This window comes from Leuciscus leuciscus (genome assembly GCF_965113295.1).
Source record: "Leuciscus leuciscus genome assembly, chromosome: 5".
NCBI lineage: Eukaryota > Metazoa > Chordata > Actinopteri > Cypriniformes > Leuciscidae > Leuciscus > Leuciscus leuciscus.
The window spans coordinates 21,453,951-21,467,514 of NC_138729.1; the positions used below are offsets into that span (position 1 = coordinate 21,453,951).

A 13,564-nucleotide genomic window follows, 5' to 3' on the forward strand; every position below is an offset into this window, starting at 1 on the left:
ATTCACCTTCAATATCCCTCTGAATTTAGGGATTCATTTATGGGAGGGATTGAGATAAGGGGTAGGAATATGGTTAGGATTCAATTTAACAAAATAATTGACCCAGGAATGTGTCTAAATTTGCATTGGAGTGTTTGTCTGTTAGTTTTCTAAAATTAATTTAAAATGACATCTTTCAAAAAATACAGAAAAATATTACATGAGGCAATTATAATCACAACACAAGGAAAACCTAAACACATCCACACCACATTTTCCTAATTTCCTAATTCAACAGATAAGGTGGATACTGTGGATTGAACTACATGTCAGCCATCAATAAAATAGTATACGTCAGGGTCAATAAAATTGTACTACTCACAAAAAAAAAAAAAGAATCATTTTGTCCACCTGGTTTCACATACGTAACAAACCAAATTGCTCTGAAAAGGCTTCCCAGGAATTTCACAGCAATATCTCATCATTAGCCTGCTATAATGCAGCCATTAATGCATCTCCAACAATTATTACTAAAGCCTCTTAACTTACGTAATTCATGACACACTCAACTCGCTTCAGTCTTTTGCCATGTATCTCCAAACAAACGTGATCAGAACAAATGTCAAAAGAAAAATCTATGTTCCTTTCCTCAAAAAAAACATACATCATTATTTACATCATTATGGGTGTATGATTAGAAGCTCTTCGTATTGCACATGCAAAAGAAGGTGTTTACATAGAAGTTTAAAAGGTAAAGCAGCAAAACAGCTTGTTTGTTTCTAGGGGTCAGAGAAAGGGTGGAAAACCAAGACTGGTTATATACACTGATGAGCCAAAACATTATGACCACCTGCCTAATATTCTGTTGGTCATCCACGTGCCACCAAACAGCTCCGACCCACCCAGGCATGAACTCTTCAAGACTCCTGAAGGTGTCCTGTGGTATCCGTTTTTTTAGCTTAATGTACCTTAACTGAACAGCTTCGGAGTCATTGGAATGGTTATATGACTTTTTTTCGGGTTGAATGGTGGCCGTCTTGCTTTGCCCAAGCGCCTGTGAGCGGAAAAACCACCCTTGCAACTTTGGGACAGCAAGCCACCGGCCTCAGCGTCAGGAAGTATCGCGTGATATCAGGTCTCGCGATGTAACGAATTTCTAAACGGCACTGCACTCAACATTTATATGCTAGCCTTTTGTGTATCATACATACAGTGGACATGGCTCTGTGCATTCGCCGGCTTTGAAAACAAATGCACATGATCAGAGGGAGAAGATGGGACGGGGGAGAGTCGACGACGAGTTTTTACGACAGTGTTGTCAAATATCTATTCCGAAGCTGTAGGGGAAGCTCTATAGAGAAACCTGCGAGCAAAAAGCTCTTCATCATGTTTTTCAAACCATTCCTGAATAATGTGTGCAGTGTGGGAGGGTGCATTATCCTGCTCACTGGCATCAGGGAATACCATGCCATTAAGGGGTGTACCTGGTTTACAATGACATGGTAGATGGCACGTGTCAAACTGACGTCCACATGAATGGCCGGACCCAGAGATTCCAAGCAAAACATTGCATAGAGCATCACATTCGCTCAGCCATCTGTCTTTGCCCCACAGTGCATCCTGATGCCATCACTTCCCCTGGTAAAATGCACACATGTAGATGGCCATCCACATGATGTAAAGGACAACCTTCTTCCACTGCTCCAAGGATTAGTTCTGATGCTTGCGTTCCGATTGTAGGAGCTTTCGATAGTGGACAGGGTTCATCATGGGCACTGTGACAGGTCTGCGGCTACTTAGACCCATACATAGCAGGGTGTCAAGTACTGTGTGTTGTGACACATTCCTCCTAAAAACATCATTACAATTTCTTGTGACTTGTGCCACAGTATCGGTTCGGACCAGAAAGGATAACCTTTGTTGCCCAATCCCTGTCACAGATTTAAGGTTTGTCACTCCACGAACGACTGTCGGTAGGTTCTTACCACTGCTGACCAGGAGCAACCAACAAGGCTTGCCCTTTCAGAGATGCTCTGACCCAGTCGCCTGGCCATAACAATTTGGTCCTTGCCAAATAACATATTTTTTCTAATCATCTAATCTAATCAGAATATACAGTATATATAGCTTTACAGACAAAGCATTGACTTGTAAGACTCTGTTATAACAATCTGTACTGCAAAGCTAGATGACTTGACACACAAATGACACACTGTGTTGGTGAGGAAGGGCTTTAGAAAGTCACTGCACGCTGCACATGACATGGGTAACGTTAAGCGAACCTAATATTCTAACCTTCTGATAAATCAGATAATAGTGGATCTCAATTCTCAGAGCTGAACCGAAATGAGCATAACTGATTTTTTGACATCCTGACCTATCACTTCATTCCGGAACATTCAATTCAACAATTTTTGCAACAGTTCAATTGGTTAACTGGTGGCCATGTGTGTTAGCGTCTCCATATGTGTTTGTGTCTCCATATGTGTTTGTGTAAATCTCACACATGAACTGCATGCATGTGAATCTAAAGGTTGCCTTCCCAAAAAGCCTTTTATTGCTGCAGCTCGCTAGCTGATTACCCTCACTAATGTGTGTTATTGCAGCTCATAAGAACAGCCCTATCTGTACTGACATATTGGGCCAGGTGAGCTAGTCTGGGTAAATTTCCACTAACTACAGTCTTGAGTTGTCGTCCTGTCTTACCTACATGCTGTCACGCACTCAGGTAGTCAAGAAGAGGCAGGCTATTTGAAGAGAAATATTGTTTGTTCTCTATGGCTGAAGGTGTGAAATGTTTTAAGATGGGATCACAATACATTTTCTTATTCTGTATTTTTTGCATCGTAGATTAAAACTTCTATACAGTAGGTGAATTCTGAATTCAGATCAGTGATTACAAATAAAAAGTTAAAACTATAGAAAGAGTGTCGACTGAAATGTCTTTTTCATTTCACAAATTACATTCGACTTAGACATTAAATTCAGCAATTACAATTCAACTTTTTACTCAAATTGTTATGCTGACAATATGATGAATGCAATGAATAAAAAATTATATTAAATTAGAAGCATGCCAAACAGAAGCATTTAGTGGTCTCATATTATTGGACCCCATTTTGTGTCACCAAAATGTTGATTTAAAGGAATAGTCCGTTTAAAAAATCAAAATTCTGTCATCCACATGTTGTTCCAAAACTGTATAAACATAAAAGAAGATATGTTGAAGAACACTGGGAACCAAACAGCATTGGAACCATTGACTTTTATTGTTTGGAGACAAAAAAGAACACAGAGACATTTTCATATCTTCTTTAAAAATCATACAGTTTTGGAATTGGTTTTTGGTTAGAAAATCCCTTTAGCATGAGCATTTTCATCTAGAAGTCATATTTAAAGTGTTTACTCATCTGCAAAATGTTAACATGAGATATGGATGTTTTTGAGACATTTCAGATTTAGAAGGTGTGTGGATACACTATTTTAAAGATGTTTATCAAATGTTTGTACACAAATGTCACTTTAAAAAGATCACATTGATTTCCAGATGATGCACTCTTTCACATACATCTCAGTGACACACATGTGCTTACTGGGAAGTCTGGAATCGACTTAGAGCAAATCCTTTTCCAAGTCTAGAGGGTATTAATCTTTTAACCTTTTAACATCCTTTGACAAAACATGAGTCCAGCGGTTGTCGGTACCGAACCTGCATGACGCATGACTTCTTGGGATGGCCAGACTGGAATTTTCCATTCAATGCCATTGAGGTAAAGAAAAGCAAAACAATTAACGGATGACAGAATGCGACCGGGTTTATCTAAGCCCTGTTAAGTAGAGCCATGTTTGTTTTCTACTTTTTCTATAAGTGAGCAGGACCAGTGGAAAATTCCCACTCCGATCCACAGGTATCAGACCACTGACTAAATGCCCCCCCTCTTCTTTGTAGAGGGATGGGTGCACAGGGATAGTTCAGTTGTCAGGGCTAGCACACTAGCCCATTCGGATGTGTTCGCCCAAGCTGCAATGACACATTTCTAAGAAAATGTTATCTGTCCCCCCACCAAATCTAGATGGGTGCAAGCTGCGTGCATTTGAATCTAAAGGCTTGCTAAAGTGCTTGGGTTTCCCAACGTGCTTGATCTGAAAGAGATACGTGCAAAAAGGACACCTTCAACACCTGTCCATTCACACGAAACTAACTTGAACCCGACTTATCTACTTTAAATCACTGTTTTCAATAGAAATGTGCAGTACTCTTTGTGTACTGTCTTTGTGTACTCAGGTTACAATACAATGTCCCTGATGCACAGGCAGAGGAAAGTACTTTAATGCTCATGCTTTTGCACAACCACCTCAACATGTTATTCAAAGCATATAAACAACATCCACTTTGAGCTTTTACTAAGTTTAAAACAACTCCGGGACTCAGCAACATTATACTGTACCTTAAACTGGCTCAAAGACAACTAAAGATCTCACGGTAAACTAGGCCACATTACGCAGCAAAAAGCGTCATGTTGACGTCATAGCTGTATCACATTTCTTTGGAGCAGCGTCCTAGATCCTGATACTGATTCCCAAGCACAAATTATAAGTGGAGTTCAGCCCCATTATCAGTTACTGCACTGTATTGACGCAACACACACTAGACCAGTTTATTTTTATATTATAAGAACAATGTGGAGTTACAGTGAACAATTAAACCATCTTAAACCAGCATGCATTTACATTCAGGTTTGGTGTTGGTCTAGCTGATTGACTAGAATGCTGTTTACCATCGAAACTGGTAAATCTGGCAGACCAAATTACTGGAAAAGTTAGGTCTTACCTGAGTCCCTAAGCAGGCCATCATCATGTGTGTGAGGAGTTTGGCAGCAAACATGAGGAATCTAGAGCACAGCACATGAGAAACAACGGCCAAGGCAAACCCTGCGGGTGAAAGACAGACATATACTATACAAAGTCTTGAGGATACAAGCAATGCATAATTTCTTGTCACATTACGGTGGGTTTTGTATCCCCTCAAGCATGTAGACAGGACTGTAGTGAGTTACCTGAGATACAAATAAAGCCAGCAGCATAGAAGGCCTCGTTGAATGAAGCAATACTTCCTGTCTCTGAATATGCTGTGTAGACGGACAGATGCGTACAGGCACACTCGACAAAATTCTGACTGTCGTCCACGACACGACAGAACTGACCATCAGACAGCCAGCTGGAGAAGAGAAAAACCAAAATGATCATGACAAGCCACATATAATGCCATATTTAAACCTGTATCAAAACGAGACTTTTGTTTAGTTTTTTTGTTTTTTTTGCTTGAGTTTTGTTTTGTTTAAAGGTGAAATATATAATTTCTATTCCACTAGTGGCACTATATATATATATATATATATATATATATATATATATATATAAAAACTATTAATCAATTATTTCTAGTACAAAGGGAAATGTTGGCTCAGGCTGTGATTTTAGGATCAAGTTCAGTGCGACAGATTTTTCTGTGAGGAAACACAGAAATCTGTTATATTGGACTTGACTGTCTGTTCATCTAAATTAAACTTACGCAACACACTAAATTATCATTCCAAACAAACTCTCAGTGAATTCCCAGCTATTAAGCTGTCACTAAGATAAGTTAGCTGAAGGAATCATTTAGTCGCTCTAGGGTGTCATTTACATTACAAGGAATCACAATCGCATAATAATAAATGGTCCCAAAAGTTCCCAAAAAGGTCCCAACGTTATCATAATACATATGCTTTAGGATAACAGATATTCTAAATATTAATTCTGAGAGCAATCTGTTTTAAAACAATCCAAACCTGCAGAGAATTCAGGGACAAACTGTACAGCTAATAGTCGTGCCTAAAAACAATGAAATGTCCTCTAGAATGGCTTCCTGGCCAAGAACACACAGAACTTTCTCTGTCCTAAAGAATGTGTGAGACAGGCTTTAAAAGACTCCGTCATGGCAGGTCACAAACCCTGAACCTTAAAACTCCACATTGTACACACTGTCTGTCTCACTGATGAGTGTGAAATACATGGACAAGGTCAGAGCTTTACTTCCAGATGGTCATCACATTTGGATGAGGAATTGAGAAACGCTCATTACCATAACTGAATTTCAGCTCCGTCCAGAGGCTTCCTAAAGCTCAGCGATTGCACACACTGCAAAGACAGTAACAATGGTGTCGATTTTACCGCAAGTCTGATGATTTGAGCAGGATGTTTCTCAGTTTGGCGTTCATCATGAGATGTTGCAACTGTAATTCCTCACCATCAGCATTCATATGTGTATGTCCATCAACCGATTTGTATATGTCTAATTTATTACGGTGCACATGTGGCAACTGCATCATTAACAGATGTAATATTAAAGTTGGTAAAACAAATCTTGCTCCATCCTTTATCATTACCCAAAGTAGTAAGAACAACAGACAATCTGCATTAATGAACACAATTTTAGGTAATAGTGGGCATACAGCTGATTCGCTACTATTTCAGTAAGCTTCAGACCTACAGCTGCTCTGGGTGTAGACAATGTAAAACACAAAACTATGTATTTTGAACACCCGATAGTAAATATATACACCAATAATTAATCATACACACAGGCTGTGATTCTGAGGAGCAATAGTTGGTCCAAATAAAGTGCATGGGTACTGTCCCATCTAATGGATAAGCGTTTTGTAAATCCCATTTAGACCTCATGGAGATTTGAGAAGCAATCGTCAAAAGGTTATAGGTAATTTGAACCACTGACTCTTCACATCCTCATCCTTTGAAAGTGTTTACAAAGAAAATGTGCTTTTGCAGAGCAGAAAACAGTGTCTTCTCGACATTCACACAACACAGACCAGCTACAGCGTTTGAAGGCGGGTCAAAGTAGATGTTGTTCGCGGGCGGACATTAGGCAAATGTGTTACCCATTGAAGTGTAGCCGTCACGGAAGTGGGATTCAGAGTTCAGAGTCAATTCTTTATTTTGAGAGACAATCACTTTTGCATCGTGCACTTTCGGCTTCACAACTTTGCAGATCGTTTACATTCACAGACAGCTACATTACACATTGCATGAAAGGGAAAATTCGAAAAAGCATATTAGGGGCACTTTAATAATAACAATATGCATGTATTTATGCTTCATAATTACCTTTCGGCAGCCTGATTCCAAAGCAGGCACAGAGATTGGCGAGGTTTTCCGCGTCGATCTGGAGTGTGTATGCGGTAAACAACCTCTTGACCGTCAGCGAGAGGTTTAGAGCCTCTGCCATGAAGACTGACTGAGAAAACCTGCAACAAACATACGTACATATAGATTATTCAAAATGGACTCTGAAAAACTGAGTTTTTGTAGTCAGTTTCCCAATTCCAAGTGCAAATAAAATCTCTATAATCACTATAAATGCCATATCCAATGTGAAACCCCATAGATGATTTGTAAAGGCACACAAACCATCTAAAATCATAATTACACACTGAAGAAAAGGAGACAACTTTAAATGTCCAACTCAACAGTGTCATCTGCTGGACACTTGCTTGAGCCTACTTGACAAAAGCTACATTCACTTTTCTTTAAGCAAACTGTAACTCAAACAAATACAAATATAATACAGTGTTGATGTATTCAGAGATACAGTGAAACACTCTTTCACCTTGTCATTTAATGCGCTGGCTTTTGTGTTGGTGAGGAACCAGTGCTCAGTACTGTATTCTGTGAAGTGCACTTTACGGCAAGCCGACGGGGCCATGCTGTCGGCAGGAAGGGCTGGCACCTCCAGCAGGGTCTCGGGCAGAGTGAACGTGTCTGTGTTTTTGCCTGTAAATGTGTGGCCGTTGATCTGAGTGGGGTACCAGTGGTGAGCAGCTATGGTGAAATACGGGCAAGTATCCAGTATGGTTGTGCCTCTGAATGGAGTATATATAGGAAATCAGTGCATACAAGAATGAGCTCAGGTAAAAACAAACAGAAAAAAATCCTATTAATGGCAATAAATAGATCTCACCTCTTTCCTTCTGCCTCACACTCAATGTCCGTGAGCAGACTGAAGGCAAAACGCTCCGCCACTTCAGCGAGCTGGCTCAGTCCTCGAGTGTCCGCACGGCTGGGGTTTGCCATGGCGCACAGGAGGTCATAGGTCAAGCTGCGGCTGCTGTCTTTTAGCGGAGTCTGCATAGCATCATTCAGAATCTGTGAAGTGAGGTTAGGAGATTTAAAAATTTGAAAACTTTAACAATATTTACACTCTGCATACAATAAAATACAACATTAATTTTAGAAAACCAGTGATAAAATAATACAGATTAATTGAAACTTTGTTTCCAAGAGTTTCTTTTACACAGTGGAGCCTTGTGGTTGCACATACAAGCATTGTACTCCTAGATAAGACATTTCTATGAACTTGAGGAACAAAAAAGCATTGTAAAGAAAGCTATCTTAATTGATCTCTGGGGGCCAATATGTGGCCCCTCATTGTTCTTTTAGACCGAACGTAGATCAGCTGGATTTCCTGAACTGCCCTATTCAAAAATTCTCAAGACCCGGCTAACTTTAAATAAATCCTCACCTCTCTGAATCCAGATAAACATGTTTATAATTCATTGTATAAATATATACAGTACACTACTGTTCAAAAGTTTGGCATCTGTACGATTTTAATGTTTTTGAGATAAGTGTCTTATGCTCACCAATGCTGCACTTGTTTGATTAAAAATACAGTTAAAACAGTAAAATTGTGAAATATTATTAAAATTTAGAATAACTGTTTTCTGTTTTAATATATTTAAAAATGTAATGTATTCCTGTGATGGTAAAGCTGAATTTTCAGCACTCGTTACTCCAGTCTTCAGTGTCACATGATTCTTTAGAAATCATTATAATATGCTAAAAGGATATTTGGTGCTCAAGAAACATTATTATTATCAATGTTGAAAACTGCTTAATGCTGCTTAATATTTTTGAGGAAACAATGATTAATTTTTGATTAATGGTTAATAAATGATTATTTGATGAATAGAGAGATCAAAATGTCTTTACTGTTACTTTTGATCAATTAAGAAAGAAAAAAGGAAAATAAATCGTACTGACCCCAAACTTTTAAAGAGTAGTCTGCTCTACATATCAAAGTTAGGAGCCAAAGGGTTGTATACTCCTTGGGCCCACAGCCTTGACATGCTTACCTTGCTATTTAGATAAGGATTTCCCATTTACTACTATTATTTTTAAATTAAACTATTGAACTTGATTAAAACCCTAAACCAAAGTACCAAATCCTAATTCAAAAAATAGAATCAAAATATAATTTAGTCAACTTTCCTTCTGAGGAATCCCTCAAAAGGACATTTTTTTTCTTCAGATTGAGCTAACTTTTGGAGACATTTTTCAGAAATTTTAACCCTTAATGTTTAGGTCAAACACACACACACTTCCCATATTTGCTCACCTTGCTTAGTGCATCAAACACTGCTGTTAGCTGCTCTGGAGTGATGTCCTTACTAACTTTATTGATAAGCCCCTGCAGGACCCGGTTGATGATGGTCTCATCCAGAGGCTGGTGTAACTGGTCCAGCAGGGCCCATATTGCCTGAGCCTCTGAGTCCAAAACCAGGGTTACATTAGCCAGCCCGAATTCTGGGTGAACCCGTGCGCCACCGGTGGCATCAGACAGAACCACGCGGAACCGTTTGGGTGTTGGGTTGGAGGAACCAATGCTTGGCGTGAGGGCCACGTCCAGACCGGCACTTCTTTGTCCTATCTCAAAAGTCAGGGTGCCCTCCGCCATGACGAAGTCCTGTCCTGCCACAGCAGGCCAGATCAGATTGGGTCCTATAGATTCTGCTTTCTGAAGCTCCTGTGAGAGTAGATGACACACATTACACAATTAATACTCAGACATTTACTCCGAAAGTCACTTTCCTAAGAACTTTTAAAGTAGCTGTAGCTGCAAGCTGGTCAGAGGTTGACAGAGGTGAAGATTTAAAACTTTAAATTCAGATATTTTAAATCTGCAGAGAGATGATTACATGTTCTGTTTTTTCCCCTTTGAGGTGTGTAACATACTGGAAATTAAAAGCATTTCCTTATGCCTAAAAGTGAAACAGTAGGTAATAAAAACTGAAAAATGGAGGAAAGGAAAGGGTGTGCCAGAGGTACAAAAAGAGCAAAAAAGCTGCCATGAGAAAGCATTCCCACAGACTGATGTATTTTTGGCGTAAAACCATATTCGACATGTCAATCCTACTTTTCCAGATCCACTATGCAACCATATATATTGCCTTTGAAGAATCTTCTGGGAACTCAGTGGCCTAATTGCTCAGTGCTCTTATCTTCTCTACATTCATCATCTTAGCTCATGAATTTGACAACATCTCAGGCCTCTCATCACTAATGAGGTCACATTATGTAATGGGGTCAGAGAGGGGCGTAGGCTGGGTAGTTGTAGCTGCTCTTTGATTACAGCCAATGAACAATTACTAAGAGTAACGGAATTATCAGCAAGTAAGTTTGCAATGTAATATTTTGGTAGAACACACATAATCGAGAAAGTACTATATGTATTATCTATGCCTCCTTGCCTCTAGATCCTGCATATTATTGTGCTTAATGCATATTTATTGGTATTTTGGGAGAAGTTTCCCTCTTAAAATGAATCTCACCTGCATGCGGTACTTCAGAGAGATAGCGGATGCTGTACTGGAATCCCTGTAGACCTGAAGACTGACGCTTGTGGCACTGAGGGTGACCACGGGTAGTCTGGAGCCCTGGGCAAAGTACACCAGCCCCCGTGGGTCATCACTCTCTAGCATGGTGACGTTGGCAAAACGGGCAGTTTGGTTTATGGTGGCACCCTCACCCACTTTATAGACCTCCACCAGAAACCACACCTCATACTCTGGGTCCTGCAGTACACAGTCAAGGAGCAAGATGATTAGAGAAGCTGTTTAGGTGGATTCCTCTTAAGCACTACATAAAAACAATTATAATCTAAATGGACAGAAAGTTCAGAATGAGACTTAAGGCCAATATACTCCGCACAGACAAACGCTAACAAACACATTTGTTGGGTTTTGTCGGATCGATGTGTTACTCCAGTTGGCGTCTGTTGGAGTTGGTCAAGGTTTTTTTTCGCCCGACTGAACAAGTTCAATCAGCGTTTGCCGTTTTCTGTTGGGGCAGTGTGAGCATGTCAGTTATTTTTCATCAAATTCTAAATCCAACGGCCAACTTGTTTGTTGGTGTTTGTCTGTGCAGTGTGAATTAGCCTTTTGAAAAACAAAACAAAACAAGACAAGACAAAAAAAACAGAAAAAAAACAAAACCTATACCTTGTCTGGCCGGACTTCCAACTTGAGGGCACAGAGTACTTCTCCCTTCCTGCAGACGGATGTGCCCGAAGTCTGCTGCAGCTCTCTGGTCAGATTCACTCCATGACTGACCGTTGAGTGAACTGTATCGCTGAACGTGACTCTCCAAAACACCAACACATCCTCAAATGCTCTGGAAACGAGGGGAAATGTTTCTTTTTGGCATGCATATCTACTGAATAACACTGATTTGCAGTATTGAAAGCACAACATAATCTTAAATATTGATGGTACCTGTTTTCCTGTCTTTGCAGAAAGAGTGTTGCTGTCCTGTTCTCTGAGTCCTCATCCAGAATCTGACCCAACTGAGAGCTCAAACTGAAGCCAACTATACCGTTCTGAAGATCACTCCCTGTTGCAGAGAAGCGTTAGTAGCTTAGCTCATATACCGTTCAAAAAATTGGAGTCAGTAAGATTATTATTTTTTTTTTTTTTTTTAAAGAAATTAATGTGAAATATTCTCAAAATAAGGAGAAATTTGCTAGAACAGCAAATCAGCATATTATAATGTTTTTTTTTTTTGAAGGATCATATGACACTGAAGATTGGAGTAATGATGCTGAAAACATTTTACCGACCCCAAACTTTTGAACAGAATGTACTGTATTAAAGAAACAATAACAATGGCCAATATAAAAGAGTTTCAGGCCAGCTGACTGAGGTATCACTTGCTCTATTGGGCAAATGCTGCATTGTCACTACATATTACGTTTATCTATAATATTTCTTGATCATGTACATGTTTCCTTTCAAATGTAAACAGTTTCCTGTGATATATTGAACAATGTTATTGTGTTGAAAATGTTATTATTTGGTTGATTTGTCACCAAAGTAGCATTACTTAGCCTGCTAAAAATAGATGATGCTTTGTGAAATCTGAAAGAATGACTTCCTAAGTATCAATCAGAACGATCTTAAAATTATCCATTTTGCACAATATAGCAAATATTTAAAACATATTTTATGCTATAATATATATATATATATATATATATATATATATATATATATATATAGATAGATAGATATATCATATAATATATATAGATATATAGATATATTACAACAAAGTACAACATTGAGGCAGAAAAAAAATCGTTATTGTTGATTCCTGTAATGACAGTAATGTTCTCACCCAGAATAATGATTTTGGCAAAGGAAGTGAACCCCAGTTCATCTGGCACGCTGACAATCTGCGCTCCACCTTCTGCCTCGCTGAGGTAGATAAAGAACGCCTCCTGTCCCTCCGGCTCCTGATCATTCAGTATGAGGACACTGACCTCCACCTCGTTCTGTCCCTCCAACAACGTGACAGTTTGGGTCTCCAAGGCAAAGTCCTCCCCTTCCAAAGCCCATGTGCCATTATGCTCCTGATGAAACTGGGCTGCATCCCCCTCTGGGGTTCTGCGTCCTGAATAAGCCCTGATTTTGGCACTCACCACTCCTGTGAGCCCTACCGACCTCCGTACTCTTAGGGCAAGCTTCTGTTGGGGCGCACCTTCCTGACTGTCTTCAGAAATGCGTACTATCGCTGGTCCTATGCTCAGAAATCCGCTAACAACATCATTAGCACGAATGGTAACTGTAGCAACACTATGCTGAGGCACAAGTCGAGGCTGAGCTGCGATTGAAGGCAAACTGGTGCTGAGAACACGCACGCTGGTTAAGTTCACATAAAAATTCTCATCTGGTTCAGTTAGGGAATCATCTAGAATGGACAGTCGAATGGCAGCAGATGTTTGGCGGGAATCAAACAGAAGCTGCCCGTCTGCTACTGCTGCAAAATCCTTATCAGGTTGGGCAGTGCCAGGCCATGTCTTGTAGGAGATGCTGGAGCGGTTGCTGCGGAAGCCGTAGAGGCGCTGGACGTAGAGGGTGATGGTCTGCACGTCCTCCTCAATGACCAGCTGCCGAGAATCAGGATGAAACTGATACAATCCTAATGGCTCCACCTCAGCTACTGTGTAACCAGTCCTGAACGCACAGCACATATATCAAAACATTCAGATACCAACAAGAATTAAGAAAAAGGAGGTTTGTTTTTTGAGAAGAGTGTTACCTGAGACGGGCTCCACCAGGTGACTCTGACTCTACAGAGGTCAGGTAAATGGCATGTGCTGTGACAACTGACATGTTATTTACAGCACTGAGAGAGATCACCTCACTCCTCTGACCATAGGCAAGCACTACCGTGCCTTCAGATAAAGAGA

The 13,564-nt window shown here is 39.9% G+C and overlaps 1 protein-coding gene across 1 annotated transcript in view; it reads right to left on the reverse strand.

The window, feature by feature from the left end:
- Positions 1-13,564, reverse strand: part of adgrv1 (adhesion G protein-coupled receptor V1) — a 154,774-nt gene that overhangs the window by 54,341 nt on the left and 86,869 nt on the right. Inside the window, exons 73-83 of the mRNA XM_082169978.1 lie at positions 13,414-13,549; positions 12,490-13,328; positions 11,589-11,706; positions 11,316-11,487; positions 10,647-10,889; positions 9,434-9,841; positions 7,997-8,181; positions 7,646-7,898; positions 7,144-7,283; positions 5,037-5,197; positions 4,811-4,911 (exon numbers count right to left, since the gene is read on the reverse strand). Of these exons, the coding sequence (XP_082026104.1) occupies positions 4,811-4,911; positions 5,037-5,197; positions 7,144-7,283; positions 7,646-7,898; positions 7,997-8,181; positions 9,434-9,841; positions 10,647-10,889; positions 11,316-11,487; positions 11,589-11,706; positions 12,490-13,328; positions 13,414-13,549 (2,756 nt within the window). The remainder of the gene's footprint in view (positions 1-4,810; positions 4,912-5,036; positions 5,198-7,143; positions 7,284-7,645; positions 7,899-7,996; positions 8,182-9,433; positions 9,842-10,646; positions 10,890-11,315; positions 11,488-11,588; positions 11,707-12,489; positions 13,329-13,413; positions 13,550-13,564) is intronic.